A 23,044-nucleotide genomic window follows, 5' to 3' on the forward strand; every position below is an offset into this window, starting at 1 on the left:
ATTTTTTGTGTTATACTGCTATCTCATTGTCAACAACAATAAAATATCTAACTGAAAAAAATATAAGCAGAAAATACAAGCACTGTAAAAAATTAACAATATTTTAGCAATTTTATAGCTCTATGATGTTCTTTTAAAAACTGCTCAAGACTCAATAGCTCCATGGTTTAATTTGACACAAGAGGTGATCTTTTTACATGGATAATATCATATTAGCAGTGCTGGACTTATATTCAGACTAGATTATATAACTCAAGCAGGTCAGCATTTGCTTACACTGGGATTTATGCTCATATGCATTCCAAGTTTAAGTGCACGTTTAAAAAGAACAAGTTTTGCATTCTAGCTTTTAAAGTAAGATTCTGTTATCTCAACAGTCTTTGTCAAACACTATTACAAGACTCAATTCAGTTTGCAAGCTCAGCTTGAGCTAAAAATCCCGTCAGTTCTTTGTTTCTCTGCATTATCATGCCATCCAAGTAAATCCAGCCTAATGAAGAAAACTGATTCTGTGGCAGACTCTTTCATTAACCACAGGCCAGAGCATGATGCATGGACACATTCACCCATGTCTTAATTGGCATTATGTATGTCTGTAAGAAAAGTACAAAGATCAGTGTTTACAGAGCCATAGTGCTGTCTACTCTCTTATATGGATCCGAATCATGGGTCATCTACCACCACCACCTGCGACTCCCAGAACACTTCCATCAACGCTGCCTCCGTACAATCCTAAACATCCCCTGGTCAGATTATGTGACCAATACATCTGTTCTAGAACAAGCAGCAGTCACAAGAATTGAGGCCATGTTGCTGAGAACACAGCTGCGTTGGGCAGGGCACGTCTCCAGGATGAAGGACCACCGCCCCCCTAAGATCCTGCTTTATGGTGAACTTGCCACCGGCTGCTGCAAGAGAGGAGCCCCAAAGAGAAGATACAAGGACTCCCTGAAACAACATCTCAGCCTTGGTCACATTGATCAACATAACTGGTCTACTCTGGCCTCCAGTCGGGAGGTCTGGATACACACCATCTATAACGCTGCTGATGCCTTTGAGAAAGCACACAGGATCACTCTTGAGGAGAAAAGGCAACGCAGAAAGAATCGTGCCTTGCAGAATACACCATCTAAGGAGTCTTTCTGCTGTGCCTTTTGCAACCAGACGTGCCTGTCTCGTATTGGCCTTTTTAGCCACCAACGCGCCTGCAACAAACGTGGGTAGAGCCCTTCCCAAATCTTCGTTCACGAAGCCCAGCCGTGATGACTGTAAGAATACAAAAGTGTGAATCTCACTATTCCAGTTACTTCCCATCCTCATACCAGAAGGCTCCAGCAGCAGAATCTCTGCTGCTGTAACACCCTGCATTCCACAGACTTCTCAGTATTGGCTACCAGGGAGACATCACTTCACATATGAACAGAGAAGCTTCATTTTCAGTAAATACTAGCAGTAATAAAATAATTTAAAGCTGCAGTAAATCCAGCAAAAAACCATAATTTATTTTAAAATATCACATCTTGAGTAACTGGATTCACTTGTAATTTTCCTGATTTTTCAAAACAATCCTTGAAGATATTTGCTGTGCCCCTTCAGGGCAGTACTGTTGCACAGAAGCTCACACTAGATGGGAAAAGTTGATGCCTTCTTGTTTTAAAACCCCACAACTTCTATTTTTCTGCAGAATTACGGGAAATGGCATTAATGCCACTTGTCATATTCACTCCAATACTGATTTCTACCACAGGTCATGCACAGGACTACCGTCCCAGCTTTCCCTCAGCCTTACCACAGATTAGCAACTGCATGGGGATTAGAAAAATTATTTGAGTTTCCAGTCTCTGCTCCTTTCCTGTACCTCTTGACCTGATGTGTGTTAAAAAAAAAAAAATCTGGCCTCGATAATTTATAAATATCCACAGTTGAAGGTCAGAATCTCAGGAAAATTGCACTGGGGTGCTTTCAGTGGTTTCCATTTAAAATATATAGACATCTTTTCACCAAATATTTTATTATCTATCTGAAAAAGACACATGAACACCTTTGAGAAATAGCTGAAATTTTAAAAGAGAGTTTTGGCAGGCAGTACAGGAAAAGCAACACAAGATTAAGTTTGCACATTTAAGCAGTTAGGAGTGAGATAAGGCTTCTACTGTTTAATGCTCAAATACAGAATATTCTGTATTTCATTATCTTACGAGCAGTTACTTCTAAACTCCCTAATGAAGTAAGCATGATCATCCCTAGTTTAGAGATCAGAAACCAAAGTAAAATCTAGGCGGTAACATATAATATTTTAAACTTTCAGAAACTTACAGTAAAAAAGCTGCCTTTTGCAGGGATCTGAATACTGAACTGTTGCACAGCTTTGTTGCCAAAAAAGTCACATGCAGAAAATGCAGGTGATCATTTGAATAACGAAAAAGTTTTAATGAAGAAATGGTCCCATGCATAAGCACTGCAGGGTCAGCGTAATAAGGAAGTTACAGCAAGGTGATATTTAACATTCTGCCTCAGATTTTCAACTCAGTCCACGTCAAATACGAAAGTATCACTCCCACCACCTGTCAATACAAGAAATACCCCACCTGGCACATTCCAGCTCTTCAGGCCACGCAATTCCAAAAGTGTCCATCAACTGCTTACAGTCGGAATACACTTTCTCACAGAGGCTTCGACAAGGGTGAATCACATGAATTTGATCCAGGCAGGCAGGGACAAAGGCTCTACACAGAAATGTGTGGACGTCTGGTGCACAGTGAAGATTCATAAGAATAAGAAAAGGCTACAGGGAAGAAAAAGGCTTTGGTTAGCAATCTAAAAAAGATAATTCAAGGCATTAAAACTAACTTTCATCACTATGGCTCACATTTGATCCCCTGTAGGTTTGAAAAGATACTAGAAAATAGTGTTTGTTCAGCAATTGCGAAAAAGCAAAACCTGCTGATCTGAGTAGCAAGAAGCTTCATTAGCACTTCCAGCCCAGCCCTTGCCCCAGGAATCTTGGCCAATCTGTGACTATTCGAACCTGCCTTTTCCTACCTGTCAACATTAGAAATCTAAAAGGTATTGCGAAAGCCCAGGATTTTTAAAAAATAGGGTAAAACACTGAGCTCCTTTGTACACCAGTTAGCTTCTAAACAAGTGCCCTGAGATTTTTAAAGGTGTGTCTGTTCCAGTAGTTCCTGTTAGATTACATTTTCAGTCCTAAGTGCTGCGTTGTACTCATCTTCTCTCATGCTGGAGAAGTTTGGGGTTTTTTTGATTAATGAGGTCCAAATATCATTATTTCTCATTTTTGAAATACCTCATTTCAAATCTCTCTCAACATGACTGCAGTGAGTAACTGATGACTGTTCTTATTAGAGAATTTATAGAATGAAATTTAACCCAACCTTTTTCTGCCCAATGCATTCAATTCATTATTCACAGACAGAGAGGTTTTTCAGGAAAAAAAAAAAAAAAGCCAACCTTCCTGCTCTACATTTTATCAGTTTTACTATTAGGGCAAATTGTTTTAGCCAAAATACTACCATGTGGTTAAATTTCAGACAAACCAGGAGTTGGTGGTCACTCTTGCAAGTGCTTCTGAGTTCAGAACAGCATCCTCACTTCCATCAGCTTTTCAGTATCCCAAATATACCCTTACCTGAAGAGCAAGTCTTACTATTGAACATGCAGTTTAAAAGAAAAGACATTGGCAAATAAATTTACGCTTTCAAACTGGAGCATCTACAAGTCCTCAAAGGACCTTGGTAATAAACACAGGGATGTGTGGGGAGAGGGGAAGAAAAGATCAGGCAGAGCAAGAATGACATAGAAGTGCTTTATGAAAAAAAAACAAAAAAATTGTTGGCACTACCCTTCAGAGCACTCCAGCTGTGTTCTGCATCTGCCATGACAGCAGGCACACAGAAGTTTGATCCCCTCTCTGAACGTCTGCTCTGGAGCTGCCTTTGTAGGAACCCAAGATCTGAGTATTTCATGACAAGGAGAGAAATGTTGCCCTGGTATACTGCGTTCCAGTTCTGTAAGTTGGATTATTTCCTAAACACTGCATGGCTTCACAGGAAAAAGTAGTCAGGCGCTAACCCTAAATGAATTAAATTCCCTCTGCATAATTATGATGCTGCTTTTCTTTTCAATTGTTAATTTATATTTGCTCTGTTCTTCCTGGCACTTAGGATAAAATAAAGACAATAGCCTAGGTAATCATATTCAACTCCTATAGAAATTGTGTTTACTTTTGACATTAAGTCTTGCACAGATTGTCTTGATTGTTTTGAATTCTTCCTTTTTGTCACCCATAGTTCAGCTCAGTTGATAAAAAGTAATTCTCTAGAGCAAGTTTTGGGCTGCCAGTCAAAAACTTTCACAGAATTCAGTAAAACAGGGATACCTTCTCTAGAAAAGTAAGGATTTTTAAAAAACACAATATTTTTATCTATAAAAACAATTTTACCAGCTCTTTTGATAAGCAATTAACAGTTTTTAAATAGAATTTTCCAACATAACTAATACAGCTATGTATTGTAAGCTCACTCCTTTGATACAGAAAATGAGTATAAAGAAAGTGTTGGCTGGTAAAGAAAGTCAGGGCATAAAACCAACCTTTACCATTTTAACAGAGTTTCTGCTGTATAAAGCCACTTAAAAGCTAAAATATCACAAGAATCACTACACAATGATACTGTATATCAGAGGTAGACAATGACAAGCAAAAATAAAATGTTTCCAAGACTTTTACTAAAGCATGTTGTTATTGGCTAAACACTGTTGTTTAAAGAACATATTTTATTTAAACCCAAAACCATCTTAACAGATAAGTTGAAAAATGCAAATTTTTAGGAAGAAAGCTACGCTTAGCCTATAATGTAATCAGAGTAGAATTCCAAGGACTCAGCTGCCAAAAGTAATTGTTGTTACAATGTTTCTTTCAGCTAAAAATACTTACCTTTTGACACCTGAAAGTACGAACACAAGAGCAAGAAGTTTGATGTTCCGAAAACACAAGCCAACCTTACAAGTCAGACCATTTAGCTGGACACCCCATTCTCACCCTGCCTGGTAACAAGGGGGATGTAACCAAGCTGACATCTCTCCCAGTTTCCTACAACCAGTGGTTTAGGAAACAAGCTGCAGATTATAACATGACCACTGTGTTGAAAAGACATTCACAAACCTTTCTTCCTGAAATGCATCTAATCCCTTTTTCAACCATTTAAGCTTAAACATTTTGTAAAATATAAAAGTAGTAAGTTATCTTGCATAATTTAAGCAGGCACCGCTGAAAGATACTGCATTTTATTTGTTTATTGTAACTCTTGGTTTTGGAACCTAATTTGTGTTTTGACAAACAGCTAACAGATTGCACTCTACTTTTTCCATATATTTATACGTTAGTATAGTAATACTTTCAGTTTTGATTTCTATTCCTTTCATACTATACTTTGCCTTCTATTTACCTTGACTACATTTGAACACTGACCTCACATTTGTACAGTGACGAAAACTCTTTCTGAGTGACAGCAACCAATTTAATACTGTGCCCACCCACTTGTACAGATAGTGGGAGTTATTTTTCCTCATACTTATAACTCTGGGAGTAATTTTTTTCCCATATGCATTACTCTGCATTTTCCAACCCTAAATCCCACCTACCATTTTATTGTCCAGTTGAATCTAGCAGATTGAACTGCTGAAGGAATCTGCAATTCTTTCACCAATTTTGTTTTCTCAGCAAACTTATTATCTATCCCTCTTCTAGGTCCATTTATGAATTAGCTGTGTATCAGAGGTTTCTGTACAGATAAGTAGGGGGAACCACTCTAGTTACTTATTTGGTATAGCATGAAACTATCAGCTCATGATTTAATAACCCTTACTGTGAAAAAACATTTATTTATTCATACTTTTCTTCTTAGGCAGGGAGGCATTGGAAAATAAAGTCCCCAATGGGTTACCAGCAGAGTTGCTTTAAAAAAAACATAGGATATGACCATGTCAAAACCTTTTTGAAAACTGAAGTGTAACACACTGTCTGAATTACCCCTTTCAACAAATACATTGAGTCCCTCAAAAAACTCTTAACAGATTTTATAGCCAATGAGTTCCCGCAACCAAAAAACCTCTATAAAATGTAATACTTTGCCTCAAGCACACACAAATGGGATTTGTAAAATACAAATTTACTTTCAGCAACAGCCTACTTTTACCATTTAAGAACAGCAGAAGTAGTAGGGAACTGTGTCTGGAACTCTGCTAACAATTAGGTATCTTTAAATGTGGGCTTCACTTCCAGTTGGCCAATTTGGAAAAGTTTCATCAGAGAAAATAGCATGTCTGCAGTTCCTGATGGACCATAAAAGCAAATCTTACCAAAACCAAAGTATTTTCTCCCCCAGCTGCATCGTCTGGAAGGAAAAAGTGTAAAGCCAAGACCACAAGCTCACTGACAGTAAAATTCAGTTGCTTCAAGACCACTTTAACCATGGATGTCCCAACGACAAACCATTTTTTATCCAAGTGATTAGTTGGGTAAGCTGCACGCATGCACACACTGGTGTCCTGAATATGCAAGTCTGGGATTAAACTCAGAATCTTGTACCATAGTCCTCCCCTCTTCAGGAAGTTCAGGGTCTGCCCGTGGCACAATCAAACAACATAGGCTCTTCCAGGAAACTAGGGCACTTGGCATTTCTAGCATTAGCAACACTGCCCTGTCATATGAAGAAGAGAGATGAAAATCTGCAGATTTGGTGATGGCAATGCTAAAAATAGAGTGAAGGCAGACTCTTTAAAAACCAGAAACACGGCTAATGTAAGTCCTAAAATAAAAATTCTCATCTTCTTAACAATGGGAAACAAAACTCAGTAAACATAAGGCAAACTAGAATATAGTAACAATCTAAAACCAACCAACCAACCAAAACCCCAAACAAACAAAAATCCAAAATCCAAACCAACAAACTAATAGCAACTGTAAAGTCAATGCTGTTAAAGTCAACTGTTAAAGTCCTGCTGTCTTTAACAGCAGGAGGGGCACTGCCTCAAGCAGTATTAGTGAAGAACTGAGGACTGTGGGACGCAAACTTTCCACTAACAAAACACCAACATCTGACTTAGTAAATTCTAGATTCCTTATGAGGTGTGTCTATGCTATATCTTTTCCAGAGGCAAAGCCAAACTACCTCAGAAATCCAGTTACAGTGTGGTCCTACAAACAGTAACACAACTAAGACAAGCAAAACAAATGTTACAAAATACAGAATAAAGGTCTAGGTGCAAACATGTTCTTAAACGAGCTTTACCAACAAGCAAATTGCAATCTAGAACTGTACATGGATCTTGTACTCAGGATGCTTCTGTTTTGTGCTTAGCAGGCTTACAATTCCAAGACACAAGAAAAACAAGCTCATTATTCCAGGCAGACACTGAAAATGCTCTCTTGTACCTCATTTCAGTTTTATCCTGGAGAAAAGCATTACCAGAAATGATCAGACGTCTCTTGGGTTGGGATGCATGATAACTACCAAGATATGTCAAAAAAAGTAAGGGAAAATATTCTTCTGTACTCTGCTGATTAATGTCACAGAGATACTCAGATAATATAGAAAACATTGGATCGAAATATCAAGGTCTTTGTTAGAATCAGCCACAGCAAACCTTGATTGTAAGAGACAGGAAATATCTTGAATTACTGAGATATACAGAGGATTAGAGCCTTTGTTCAGCCACTGGAGCCAGGTATCTAAGAGAGTAACAACCTATTTTCCTAACTACTGAGGTCTAACTACAAGTTAAAACATTTAGCTTAGTTAACCCAGTTAACACTGAGGTTTACTAAGTTAAACAAGGACAGACACCAACTGTCTCAGTGTTAAGCAATGTCACCTCTTTCTTGGTTTCATACAAATCTTCTGACCTAAAGCAACAGCATGACAACCTTGTTGGTTACATAACCGTGTATTTCAGTCTCTGAAGCAAAGGCAGGCTTAAATCTGTATTTCTACAATCATACTACACTGTGTACCCGAGATTCCTACCTATATTAAAGATACACACTGTTATTCATGAAACTGTATATCTGCTTTACAGGAAATAACACCTACCTAAATAATGGAGTCACAGAGTATCTCAAATTGGAAGGGATGCATAAGGATCACCAAGTTCAACTCCTTTGCTCCTCAAGGACACTTTCATGATTAATAATTAAAAATTAATTATTAATAATTTACAATACAAACACGCTTACTGTCTAGGAAGTGTCACTATAGAATTGAAGTACAGCCCCAAGCCCCAACCCAAATATATGTGTATACATATATGTTTTCAGATGTGATAGTTAGGAAATACAGCCACCGTCAATCATAGTGTACATAAATGGTCTCAGAATAAGAGACAGTAATTACTCTTTATATTCACAGAACTATACTAACAATTAATCTTCACAGTACCCTTAGTCACTTTTACAATGATAATCTGTTTCAATTAAAAACAGCAGAACAAGTATGGCACGGTTGATTTAATCCCACACTGTTGTTACAACAGAGTTATTCTGGACTGGATGCAAACAGGATTAGCATCAAGCCCAGAGAGATTAATGCCTTCATATAGTATTCCTAGATGGGCTGGCAAGGGTGGCAATTTGCTGATGGTCACAGTGAATCACCTGCCAAGAATCTCTGACTCCTAGTTCATGCACAATTAACTAAGTCATGATAAATAAACATCCCAACACATGAAACTAAATGAAGGATGAAATTTTCAAGTTCAATTAGATTCAAAGCAAGGTTGAGAAAAGAGTAGGTTCTTCCCATTGGAAGTTACATTGATGGATTTAGATCAAAGGCAAGTTAAAGACACTTTTAATTTCGTATGTAAGGATTTTGCAGGAGGCCAAGGCAGTTTAAGTGTCAGTGTCTTGTTGCTACATGTCTGCTAAAAGTTGCTACTTAACAGCAGAACTGCAAAACAGAAACATGGTGCGGCTCATGAAAGTTAGTGCAATGTCAACCATCCTTTAAATTACCGTGGAACATGGTATAAACTCATTGGGGGGGGCCATATATTCCATGTCCTACCTGAGTTGTGGGTAATAATCAACTACTGCTGGCAGCAGCAAGTATCAGTCATAATGTATGTTTTACATGGGTAAAACAACAAAAGTTTTCAGGACTAAAATTCACTGACAGGAACAAAATATTTTAGATATGAATATATAAAATATATACATTATAAATTTGAATATATACAAGTTTAATATACATTATTAGTGCATCCTAATTTGACAGAAGTAAAAAAAAAAACCATTGAAAGCACATGAATTTGACTTTTATTTTAATAAGCTGCTTTTAAACAAAGCAGCAATACTTTCTGCAGCTTTTACAATAGAATAAAGACATATGAAGTCGTGTTTAATTTAAAAGCTTGTCAAACATTTTTAAGACGTAAGCAATTTAACATTTACATAAATAAGAATGAAGTATTCTGTTAAAGTACAAAGTAGGTTGCCTCGTAGTTTAAAAGAAAAAATAGTTCAATTTCCTACTCAAGTTAAATCTAGAGTTTAAGGAGCTGGCAGAGGATGACGCAGAGAAAGAAGACAGTAAACAAGCAAGTGGGCCAAACAATGCTGCTCTGCAATGAAAGATGTTTGCAAAGATATGAGCCTATTTTTGTCCTTCAACTGAACAGCAAAGGCCAAACACGTACTTGGACTTTCAAAGGGCTCTGAACAAAGCAGCTCAACATGCAACAGCTGATAAGCCAGACTGTTCCCAGCAGTCCTCTCCTCCCACAGCCATGTGGGGCAGGAGCTGCCCACCAGTCAGCACCTGAAGCATCGCTGTTTAAAAGGCGAAAGGAGGATGGCAGCTGATCTCAAAAAAACCCTGTGCTATAAACTGCAGAGGCTCGGGGACTGGCCAGCAAGCAGCCAGGTGCCCCTGCTTGGTGGGCCTCAACTTCATCACTTCATCAAGCTGAACTATCCAGGCAACAGTTCAGATCCCAGGCTGTGCAACTGCTGAGGGAGTTGAATTACTCATCACCTACATGTTCAACATACTTACAACAAGAACAAATGTATCTGCAAAGTCTTCACCGTGCAAGTCTTCACCCCTACACATGCAATAAACATATATACATATATATACACACATATATATGTATGAATATACAGATATATTCAGGTCTGAACTTTCATACTAGCTTTTCAAAGTTGAAGGGAATATTAATCAGAAATCCAAACAGTGTAAGGAAGAAGACATGTGAGGGAAGGATTTTCAAAGGTCAGTAGGATAGTAAGGCACTCATGAACTTTAAGGAAAAAAATAAAGCAAACTCCAAAAAACTACTCCAACACCAACTTGGGCACTAAACTTGCCATTGACAGTATAAACAAACACAGACAAAGAAATATAAAGAAGGCTATTCTGCTTTTTACTTTTATAAGCTCTGTATTGTTTTGCATTAACTATATACAGTCAGAATATTCTGAGTTGGAAGGGACTCAACAGGATCATCAGATCCAACTCCTAAGTGAATGGCCCACACAGGGATCTAGCAACTACAGAATTCCTTTCTGCAGTAAAACAACATAGTTCCATGCTTCCCCTCTAAGTATTTCATGTGCAAAATAAAAATACATATATCTGTGTCTTTTTTAACTGTAAAAAAAGGTTATAAACAATGTAACAGGAATATTACATCTCACTAAGAAGTTATTCTGAAGCAAACTAAAGTACAAGTATTCCCAATACTTTCTAAAATAGCTTATTACCAAAATTCACTGCATTTTTTTGGTCCTAACCTAAATTATAGCTTGACCTAAATTATAGATATTCCAGCCTCTGCAATCTACAGTCCATAACAAACATGAGAAAGTATACTATACAGAGCATAACAGACAGACAAATAAATACATGTTAACTGAAGGAAAGTATACTGCAGGCCCTCAAACATCTGAAGTCTAGACAGAGCTTCATTGTATCTGGACTGCGGTAGCAGAAGAACATAAATCTTAAATTCTCCACCTATCTGCCATACATTACAGGAGTAAATGGATTTATTGCTGAACCTTCTGTGCAGAATCCAATGAAGAGGATTTCCCATAACAATATTTATAGACTGTCCATTATCTTTAAAAAAGCCCCCCATTTAAAAAAAATTCCAGTAGAAGTCATTACTGCTCTGGTTCCAAAAGAGTCAGGGTAGACTCATGCTTCCCACTCCTCTCTGTGAATGTGGAGACACACTTCAGCAGAACAGCACCACCCAACTTACCAGAGTAACAACCCTACACCATTTCTTTCTTGCCTACTCCATGCATTTTTAAGCAGTCTTAAATGAAAATTTAAACCACCTTAAAAAATACCAACTTTGTTGTGATGTAGGAGATGTCACCCAGGCATGCACAAGTCACCTGACTATGCTGAAGCCCATGAAGCTGCAGTCATCTATCACAGCACCTCCAGTTCTTACCTCTGTCTTCTGCTTTCACTGTTTCCAGTTGGCCACACTCTGAGATATTCCCCAGTTCTGAACGCCTGTATTAGACAGTGTTCCCTTATTGTTAGCCCACAGTACTTATTTTGGTGCCCTTCCCCACTATTATCTTCCCTCTTTCTCCTGTTTTAAAAACTCAAAGCCACCTTTTCTTCCTCTCTCTCATCTTATGATCTGTGGTCTGTATTAACCTTCAGTATATAGTGTTTACTTTCAAGCTCTACTCATACTCCCAGAGAGATCCCACACACAACTGGATTCTTAAAACGGTGCACCTTGTACCTTCCTTGCAAGAGCATTATCTCATGTGAAGCAATATGCAGCTGGGACATGGTGCCTGGACAGATGGGTATTGCTAGGTCACCATGAGGCTGGATGGGTACAGTCCCTCTCCAAAAAGCTGCTTTTAGTTTCTGCATGCAGGATAAATATGTGGAGAGTTTGGCCACTAAGTGCTTTGTGGCAGTAGCTACTGAGACTAAAGAAACCTGGTTATGCAGGCCCTCCAGGGAATACAGCATGGGCCAAACTTGGAAGGATGTGGTTATTCTTTGAAAGAACTTGATCTACCAGAAGTTTAAGTACAGGAAAGATGAGTGATCTTTTTTTCTCTCAGGAAGCTCTCATCTAGAAGAGCAGGTATCTTTGGTAAAAGCACATCCTTTCTGTCCTCTAAAGACCTATCTCCCCCCATTTACAGCACCTACTTACACACTCTTATGCACACCTGCACACCTCCCCTTCTTCTAATGGCTAAGCAGAAAGCAAGCAAGTCTCCACTCATCTCCACTTCGTGGTTCAGAAGAACAGGGCAGACATATGCACCTCTTCCTCTGGCAAGCAAATTAAGACTGTGTTACAGCAGTCACAGATGCACACAATACACAGAAAAGACCCAAAAAGGCAAAGTGGGATAAAAGAACCATGTTTGTCCCTAAGGGCTGGTGAATCAACAGTCAACAGTGAGAGAGAGAAAAAGCCACCAAGTTCTATGGTGCAGATATTCCCATCCCCTCCTCTGGAATGGATAAAGAACTAAAGGGATGATACAACACTGGTTTTAGAAATTGTTGTATTTAATCACTGCACTGTCAAACTAGAAATAAAAAAGCATGGACATTTGACCACATTCCCCATCTCATGTGGTCCTTTCCTGGACCATTTGCTTTTTGTGGTCTTTATCAGTGAAGACATAAGGCAACACCTTATAGCCAAGCTGTCACCCTGAACATCACATCCATCCTCCATAAGGAAAATTAAACCCATTGCTGGTTTTTCCCATTTCCAAGGATGATGTGTTCCTCCCAATCAGCTCAGCTACCAAGCCCTAACCACCTCCCATTGATGAAGGCAAAGAAATTCCAAACTCAGTAGCTCTGTTTCTGTTTTCCTTCTCAATACAAATAGCTTCAGGGAAGCTTGCATGACTCCATCCACAGGTGTCCTCCTGGAGTAGGTTACAGCCACAGGACTAAGGCCATCACTCCACACTTAGAGTGCCTTGGTTTAGCCATGGACCACATCTCACATAAGAGTATGGATCAGGGGGAATCCAAGATGCAGTCTGGACAGGGAGACTAAGAAACCACCACAGCAGCTACAGGTGAACACTAGCCAGGGCACCGTGAAAGGGACAGACATGCGCAGGAGATCAACAACAGGATATCATGGTATTTCCAAGAGGTCTTGTGTTGAGAAAGATCTGGAAGACAGCCTTCTGTAGGCCAGCTTCAGACCTCCTGCACAGGGGCACTGGCCTAAATCTAGCCCAGAGTAAAACTCCTCAGTCTCATGGAGCCGACAGGTAAGAAATGTGCTAACAACTTCACGTAGTGATCCACTCCTGTAACACCTGTAACACAAATTACTTGCCAGTGTAGACATAGCCTCTTAAAATGGATAATGAGGAGGCTCTTGGAATCACTCTGTCAACACCATCTCCATGAACCCCAGTTACCATCTCTTCATCAAACACACATCACTTTGGACCCCCCGTTCATTCTAAACAACATCCTTTCAGAACAAAGAGCAAGGCAGTGCTAGTCACATTATCCAGCAACAAGGAATGCTGTTCAGAGAAAGCAGCAGCAGACTTTGTGAATGACTGATACGCTTAAAACCAGTGTAATAGGATTACACACATTCACCTCTCTGGTTTCAGACAATCTGTGCAAGCTAATCATGCTTGATAATGGGCCTCAGTACTGAAGGTAACAAACACTTTTTTAATGGCTGTAATTTACTGCACCCATAGGAATCAGCAAAAACTGCTTATGAATGCGTTGCTGCAAGAACCACTGTAAGAACTAAAGATGGTGGATGTTTCTTGGGAACACCTGAGAGCAAGAGAGCACAAAAAATGAAAACAATTTAGTAAATTCACACCTGTGCTACCTTGCAGGATATCCCGGTAATAAGTTTTTTACAAAACAGTACTTCTTTCCCCAAAACTCCCAACCTACAGAGGTAGACAGGTTCCTCCTTCCTGTGTATATATATAAACACACACAGACACACACATGTACCAATTTAAGCTTGCAGACAACGGTTTTTCAGGGTTTTTTAAGTATTGTTTTATTGAATTAACTGTAAATTTGTATTTAGTGGAAGCAAATTAAGCCATTACATTACAAATTTTAACTCATGCCATTTCAATATTAAGCTTTTGAAGGTACTTCTTAAACCCCTCTAAATGGTTTTGTTTAAACTGATCCCAGTTCTCACACAAATTTCTGCCACTGCTGCAGCCAGTTGCACTTAATTCTCCATAGACACACACATATTCTGGCACATGACCATGAACTCAGAAGTGAATGGAAAACTCACTCCTGAATCATTTTTCCAGTCTCTCTGAGGTATTTTGTTGCTCTCTGTGGGATATTTTCCAGTGTTTTCCACAGTCTGCTTTAAAAAGTCACTGGCAAGCCTTTTCCCTTTGTACTTCTATAGACCTGCGGATCTTACCCACGTCAGGAAATCTTAAGGGTTTGTCTCCTGTGGACACATTCCAGAACTGCAGTAGAACAGATTAAGAGATATGAACATAAGTTACGACACAGTAATATTCTTTGCCTTGCTGGAATAATTCCTTATGTTGACAACCAGGATAGTTAAAGTAGGAATTACTCTGGATTTAGAGGTGACTTGGTTTTGTGGATGACCACGAGGGGGAGTTAATACCTATTTAAGTACAGCTGTAATGAACCAGATCTGCTGTGTCCATCTATTTGCCTCATCGGACAAACCCTAGATCTTCTGCCTCCCAATCTGAACTAGTAGTAACATGAGCAGTGTTACTGTTAAACTGCTTTGAGATACAGATATGGTAGACATCTGCAAACAATTCCACTGTGATGCAGCTGTTTAGCTAACATACACAAAACTTCACACCACAAAGTCATGTGGTTTTACTTTACTAAAATCACCACTTGTTGTGTAAACAGAACTAATCCAAATATAAAGTAAAACTCAAGAAGCTAAAACTCAGCCTGCCAAATTGAAAGCTCGGAATTAAACTAAATAAATAAATATGTGAATGGAGGGAGCAACTGGAAATTACATCTTTTTTATTACAGAAAATAAGATCCCAGAGGGACTATCATCACTAGCCGAAACATCCACAACAGAGGCCCTAACACTGAGTTAGTAATTTTCCTGCTCTCAGTGGTTCAGTGTTCTGGTTTATAGCACATCATTACAAACAGCTGATACATGAGGCAGAATTGAAAGACCATGTATCAGCTGATTTCCTGGAGGGCAACCACCACCTGAGACAGTAGCTCCACATCATCCTCTCCTGGAAGATTACTATGAAGACACCATCCAGAAATACCAATTTAACACCTTCCCAGAAAGCAGAGAAACTGTACAGAAGACTTTGCGCACCAGCAGACGGAAAGCACAGCTCTCCTGGCTGTGCTCTCTAACACTCTCTGAAGCAGAACACACCTGTAGAGCCTTGAGAATGGGACATCACGAGTTACCATGGTTCTGGAGAGTGAACTTCACCTTGAGGTGACACTTGTCCCCTTGACAAATCTTTATCCTTTTTGGGAGTAAGCACTCCCCAGAAGTTTTCAAAGGGAATAGGAACATAAACTGGCCTAACACCACAGCTCTTTCTGCACAAAATACTTTTGATTTCTTGAAGAAGTCTTTTCCCCTTTTCCTTGAGATTGCATGATTAAGCAGCTTACTCAGAATTAGTTAAGATATGGTGAGCAAAATACTGCAAACATCAGCCTCAAAACACAGTGAGACCTTACATCCTAAGATATAAGTCTAATGCCCAGTCTTGAAAACAGGCCATGGGGAGGGGAGGAGAGGGGGAAGAGCAAGACAGAACTAAAAACCAAAGCCTTTAAGCATTCCTACTGAGGATCAAAAGAAAGTTTTAGCCAATGTACTATTAAAATTCTTTCTTTGGTATGAATGAAGTTTGAACTGCCAATTATAGAAAAATTCAAGCTCTTGAAACGACAGAAGTCTCCTCCACCTCCCAACCCACTGCCTCCTTATGGCTGCAAAGTGAAATTAAACACTATTCCAGAAGTCAGTAACTCCTCTCCCCCTGCTGCAACACCAAGTCCCCAGAAAAGCAGAACACGGTGACAATTCCGGAAGGTCCTCTGTTGCAATCAACTAGGGACAAACTGTGCTGGTGCTGTTAGTGACACAGCGTAGAATCACACCAAAATGTGTAAGTGACATTGGTACACACTGGTCTCTAAGAAAAAAGGCCCAGCAATGAACCATCATAAGCTCACCACCTTCATTCCAAATGTAACTGCTAGCAACAGATTCAACACGAGCTACAAACAGAATGGGAGGAAACTTCCTGCCCCTTTCACCAGGATAGCAGCTGTCTTAAAAATTCACTTTGACTAGGTAGTCCATCAGCACTGCTGGATCACAAATAAAGGCAGGCAGACCACTACACATTAGGCAGTTTAGAAATGTCTGCCCAGCACTACAGTAGTGAGGAATATCAAATTAGAGGCCAGGTAGTAGCAATGACAGGAAGCAAATGAAACAGGGTAGGGAAATCAAGTGCTAATAGACACCATTGTTCCCCATAGCCACCCAGTCAGTTGGCTAAGCAGTGACTGACCACTGCAGTAGTGGTTATAAGGGTGACAAGATGGAAAAAGAGGAAAAACAACAAAACTTCTCACTACCTCACAATTTTTTATTAAGTAGCTATATAAGGACAGGTGAGCCATGAACCCTTTCCAGAAGGAGCTTGCTCCACACATGCAGTAGGCACGAGTTACTGACAGTTCAGAAAAGTCAGTCACAGCAACCTAATAAAAATGGCTCTGTGGTCTCCCTGTCCCAACAACAGCATGACTGGAAGGCACAAATACTGACAAATGCTGGCTCAATGGTTGCAGTCAAGACACACCAAGTAAAAAGCAGCAGCATACCTGAGGAGATAAAGTGGCAGACACTGCAGGAAGCATTCCTAACAAATGACAACTAGAGAAGGCACTGCACAGTTCACAACTGAAGCCTACAGCCTGACTACCAATTTAAAAGTTTGTCAGAGATCTGTAGCTAAATTCAGATGGCTTAACACTCGATACCAGAATTTCCCAGGCTGAATTTCCCACATTTACACCAGGCTGACAAAACCAATGCAAGACCAAAGCCTGTGCCATTCCAGGCTGGCAGCTGGAGGCCAAACAGGGAATCCTGATTATCCCAAGCAACACTAAAAACATATTTTGGCAACTGAACCAAGCTCCTCCTCCAAGCTCAGTAAAGAGTATGCAAATAAGATATTAGTAACTGTAATCACCTCCAATACCACCTATAATTTTTTTTTTAAAAAACAGAAACCTAATTTTCAACTCACTTGTGTTTCACTTTCTACACAGCAGAAGACACTGAGCTTTTCAAGATGTGTGTTAAGATTTTCCCCCTTCTCTTACCACTGAAAAAGCCATTATTAAAACAGGTTTAAAACTTGTTTTACAAGCCTCTCACCCAGAGAGGCTCTTGCCCTTTACAGGTATTGCTATCGGCAAAGCCTTTCCACAAGGTAGCATATTCTCAAGGGAGCCACACTTACAGTTCAGGTAAGAAAAGTGCTTATTTTGAGTCAGAGGAAAAAAAAACAAACAGTAAAGTTGCTCTCTCAGTCAGAAGCATCCAATCAGAAGACAACAGAATGCAAAACCTGCAATGGCCAATAGGACTAAGAATAAGTTTAGGTGCCTCTCCTTAGTAGATATAAGCTGAGAGGTGCAATGAGCAGCTTCCGAATACGATTTGTGCACTGAGTTCAGGCAGGCCAGGATATCATTAGCTATTTCCCCAGAGAATTTCAACAATTGCTCTGTTTAACAGTAAGGTGCCCGGGCTTATGTGATCAGCTGTGCCAAAATGCTCTGAATAGCCACATTGCTATGCTACACCCATTCCTCTTCCACTCTTAATACAGGATCCAAGGCGGGGTGAGGGAAGGAAGTCTGTAGCTCCCTTACACAGAGCTTATACAACCAAGGAGCTCCAGCACACACTGAAACACTTAAAGAAACGTTACTAACTAAACATCATCTGCTTTGTCACTAAGCATAACAGGTATCCCAAATAACTTCTTAACGAGAAGAAAAATTGTTACATACTACAGCAGGAGGGAGAGAACTTACCTCCATTTTGCGAGCAGCTGTGTCCTGATCGTAGTGTCCCATGATGTTTGGGAAAAAAGTCATATTGTAAGGCATTCCTGAACATCTGGAGATAGTGACTGGTTCACATGTAAATAAACTGTGCCCTCGCACGAGGGCTAGAAGTAAACTGCAAGTCGCAGAGAACACAAGTGCTCCCATTTTGTCAGGATCTCCAATTTCAGTACATGGCTTTGTTCAGCAGTTAGACAGCCCGGCTTTTCACAAGGATAAAAACACACATCTTCCTCTGCTGGCTCCAGCACACGGCAGTAAGGCACACACACAGACTCCTCACAGGTGCTTTAGGTGTTGCCCCATTTTGGCTGACCGCGATTTTACTAAATCCCTTCTTCTTCGAGCCTGTACGTGCAAAGACGGAGCAGAGCAGTGAACAGCAGAAAGAACCCGAGGGCGACCGCCCGGCCTCCCCGCCGGCCCGCAGGGAGAGGCAGCTCGGGCCGGGCCGGAGCTCCCGCAACCCTGCCCGGCCCCGCACACACGCGTGGCCGCGGCTCGGCTCGGCACAGCCCCCGCTCCCGCCGGGCCCCGGAGCCACCGCCGCACCCAACGTCCCGTTCCCAGCCCCGCCCTGGGAAGCGGCGCCCGCGGGCCCGGCGGAGCGGTCGGCCCAGGACCCGGGGCTCGGCGGGAGCGGCCCCGGCGCCACATCCCCGCCACGCCCGGGCCGCGCCCCCGCCGCCCCCTCACCGGGACCCGCCTCCCGGCGGCAACCCCGCAGCGCCGCCCCGGGTCGGAGCCGCCGCTCCCCGGGACAGGACGGGACGGGGCCCGGCGCGGTGTCCGCCGCACTCACCGGCGGCGGCCCCTCCGCGATGGCCGCCCCGCGGCACCTGCAGGATGTGGCGTCTGGCGGGCGGGGCGGGGCGGCCGCACCTTCCCGCCCCGGCGGGGCCGGAGCCGGTGGTGGCGGGCAGGGCCCGTCCGGGCTGCGCGGCCCAGCGATCCGCCTGGGCTGTGCCGCCGCGGCCCCGGGGCGGTCCGTGCCCCCTCGGGTGGAGCCCCGGCCGGGAAGGGCCCCGGGACTGTAGAACAGACACAAACGGCGCGAAAAACCCCTCAAACAGACCCGACACTTGGGTTCTCGTGAACATCTCGGTATTAAATTCTGCAATGCACTGTACAAATGCTGAGGTAGCTTACAGTGTTGGGACAGGAGCGTGTCCTGCCGGTGGAAGCGATCCCGAGGATTGTTTCCAAACGCACCGGGGCCGCTGCCACGCGCGGGGACGCGAGGGCTCCATGGCAGAGGGTGACCGGCCCTGCGCTGCCACCCGCAGTGCCACCCGCAGTGCCACCCGCTGTGCCACACTCTGTGCCACCTTCACTGCCACCCGCACTGCCACCTTCACTGCCACCCGCAGTGCCACCCGCTGTGCCACCCGCAGTGCCACCTTCACTGCCACCCGCAGTGCCACCTTCACTGCCACTCACGCTGCCACCGTCCTGCAAAAGGTCCAGATCCTCACATGATGGGTATGGGCACTCAGTAGATGAGGCTACAACTGAGGAAGAGATTAATATTCGAAATCGATGTTTAATGATTCAATTTAATGAAGGACAGGGAAGTGATCTGAAGTGTTTGCTGAGGAAAGGAAAGCTGTGGTGAGAACAAAGAGAAATGATTGTTAAACCAAAGTGACTCTGGTGCTCAGGCTACCACCGTCTTCCAGAGGCCTGGCTCGAGGATGTGTGAACTGTCCTCCCCCTGCACCCACATCTGCTGGCTGTGACCACACACACCACAAAAGGACTGTCCAGTAGCACTCAGCCATGTTCGCAAACACAGAGCTGAGCTAATGAGACCTAACTATAGAAATGCTGAAGGTTACTAAGCAGAGGCAACCAAATTTCTCAGCATGGAGCCACCCAAGGTCTCATCAGGCTGCTGTTCAGCCATGCAACTTGCTCCATGCTCCAGGACTGGAACAGGAAACACCAGATGCCGAGACATGCAAACCAGATTTAGAAATGGTTTGACAACGTTCAGGCAGCACTGCCTCTCTGCTAATGAGCCCTGAGATAGTCTGTGCAGGTTGGTGCGTTTATCCAGAGAATCCATCCATGGATGATGGAGAGTGTGAAATTGCACCTCGTTATTCAGAAGACAACAAGCATCTAAAAGCTCTCTCTTCATGCAGATATTTTATGTGTCATTGCCGGTGCCACTCTACAGAAACACAAAACTCCTTCAGATTCCCTTACCAAAACCATTTTAGCACTTCTATGAATCATGAGGAGGATTATGCCTACCTGCTGCAGATCCACATAGCCCTGCCATTTGAGCAAATGGAGTAATTTGATAGCTGGAATTAAATTTGCAGCTCTTCCCATCCCAGAAATATATTTTTCTTTTCAGGAGCTCCAGGGGTCTGGCAGCAAGAGCATCAGGACTGTGCAACGGGAAGTCTCCCTGCTCCACTTCTGCAGAAGCTCTTCAAGATCTTGCTCAGCCCTTGATAAAGTTGCAGAGTTGCTCTCAGCTCTGGGATCACCATCAGACACACTGAAAACTTGCAGGAACAAAACATGTTCAGTGCAGATTCACACTCCAGCAAATTTCAAATGAACTCTCTTTCCTTTCTAGTTCCATTGACTAAGTAAATTTCCATGCCATTTCCATTTCATGGAAATGGCAGCACAACTATGTAGGGATCTATACCAAGGGTATCTATACCAAAGGAAAAGTCTCTACTTCCCAGTATGTAGCATTGGAAGATTCTCGGACAAGCTTCTGTTATACTTTTAATATGACCTTTTAATATGACCTTTTAATATGACCAGGTCTTTTAATAAGACCTGTATGTCTTGCATGATTTTAAAGAAAACTTAATATGAAATTTTTGTGAAACAACCAGACAAAAATCCAAGGTGTGCAAATTTCAGCCAAATGACAGAAATTTGTCAAAGATAGTCTGTCAAAGTAACAAGCACCTGAAAATAGGGTCTTGTGCGGAGTTTTGCAGCCTTAGCTGTGAGCTCTACTAGTACCATATAAATATGTCATTATATAAGGTGAAGGCTTAGTTTGTTCCATCAGAAAGCACTTTCTTACATAAATCTCTGATATGGCTAAATAACATTCTTTTCCTTCCTAAAGACTTTCATGTTTTTGTTAGATGATGGGAAAAGACAGAGAAAAGGAAGCACACTATTAATATACTTTCTTTGCTTACAACCTAGTTGCTAGGCAAGTTATTCCAGAGGTTGGTTCTCAGAGTCATAATCTAAATACATTTGTTTCTGGCTCTGTTAAAGTCTTGACTAATGAGAGTGGGGAATGTGAGCACTCTCACTGGTATCTAGCAAAGCACTTTTAAGTATGATTAAGTATTTTAAGCATGTGCTCAAATATATTGCTCATTAGGGATGCAACTACTTGGATGTGTAAGTACTTTTCTCACCTGTCACTGGAGATATTGTAAACATCTCAGTTAATGTAATATTAATGTACTGATCTTTCCCTGGCACTGCTTCAATATTTAACAATTTTTATTACAACAAGTTTAAGTGATTTAAAGCCTAGGTCATCTTCAGATGTTTTTGAACAAATACAGCAGAAGGGGATTCAGCAGGGCTGGACAGCAGGTCCCTTCCAAGCTCTCCTTGCTCATACTACCCTTGCAATGGGTGTGGTGGAACAGGCTGTGTGCCATCCCCTCCATGCCCATGCTCCCTCCAACTAGCTTAAACCCATCCTCAGCAGAAACATTCACAGCTTGCCTGGGCTATGAGCTGAAGCACCATTTTTTCCTTCAAATTTTTGTGGGGACATCCCTCCAGCAAAGGCAAACAGCAATATGACCATGTTTACCTGCTGCCTGAACATGCTAGTGCCCCACAAACTCATACACTAGGAAGGAGGGATCTGAAACGGTTGGCAGTTGTCAGGAGGAAGCCTTCCTCTGAGACACGAGGAGTATGTCTGTGGCTTTAGTGTTTGGAGTCTGTATACAAGCAGTTGTACACTGCCTCGAGCTTTCTCCTCTTGGCACATCTAAAAGATTTGTAACTGAGTTACACTGTTGGAACATTGTGCCAAAGTTTGACTTAATGTAATTTAAATATTACAGATTTTCCAATTACATAGTTTGATATTGGCTGATTCAGTTGTAAGGCTCATAAAGTTCTTATTATTCTGCATTTAAAACACATTATTCATAATTTGTTGAAATTTAAAGAGGACTAAATAGCCAGTAGATGGCACCAATAAATCCTGTTGTGAGGCTTAAAATTGAAAAGTGTAATTCTTGACTTTTTCTCAAATGCATTTTGGAAATGAAAGAAACTAGACTAAACAGTGTTATAATTTATACTTTTTACTTTACAGTAATAGTTAGGGAAAGCAATCAGTTTGTAAACAGAATGTTTTTCCGAAGTCAAAACTCTACCATTTAATTGAATACATTAACCCACAAGAAAGAACACACAGATGTGTTACAGTCATTTCCTAGGTATTTAGAAAATCCAGTCATTTATGAGTTAATTCCTTCTGAGTACTTCTCCAGTCTCATGCAGCTGTGTCAGCTTAAACCTTGTTTCTAACACATTTTTTCCATAAAGCCTTTAAACTGTAACCCACCCACCTCAACCCACTACAGCAATGAAGCCTGGAGAAGGAATCATATTGAGAAAGCCAGAATGTTGATGCAATGCCTTGTGCTAACGGCATTACTGGGTTCTTGGAACCCATGTCATCTTCTTCCCTGAAAAAAGCATGACCTGTTTAGACTTTAGTCCTTCAAAATATTGTGGCTGTGTGGGTCCCACACATAAGATATTGATTCTTTTATGCTAGAAGGATATCATCTTTCATTTGGCTGTAAATGACAGCACTGTGCCTT

At 41.5% G+C, this 23,044-nt stretch overlaps 1 protein-coding gene across 2 annotated transcripts in view; it reads right to left on the bottom strand.

Moving 5' to 3' along the window:
- Window positions 1-18,398, bottom strand: part of FZD6 (frizzled class receptor 6) — a 26,558-nt gene extending 8,160 nt beyond the window's left edge. For both annotated transcript variants that reach the window (XM_064647165.1, XM_064647175.1), the window contains exons 1-2: window positions 18,162-18,398; window positions 2,589-2,785 (exon numbers count right to left, since the gene is read on the bottom strand). In XM_064647165.1, the coding sequence (XP_064503235.1) occupies window positions 2,589-2,785; window positions 18,162-18,341 (377 nt within the window). In that variant the 5' untranslated portion in view covers window positions 18,342-18,398. The remainder of the gene's footprint in view (window positions 1-2,588; window positions 2,786-18,161) is intronic.
- Between the last annotated feature and the right edge of the window lie 4,646 nt (window positions 18,399-23,044).

The sequence above is a fragment of the Pseudopipra pipra genome, chromosome 1 (assembly GCF_036250125.1).
Source record: "Pseudopipra pipra isolate bDixPip1 chromosome 1, bDixPip1.hap1, whole genome shotgun sequence".
Lineage (NCBI taxonomy): Eukaryota > Metazoa > Chordata > Aves > Passeriformes > Pipridae > Pseudopipra > Pseudopipra pipra.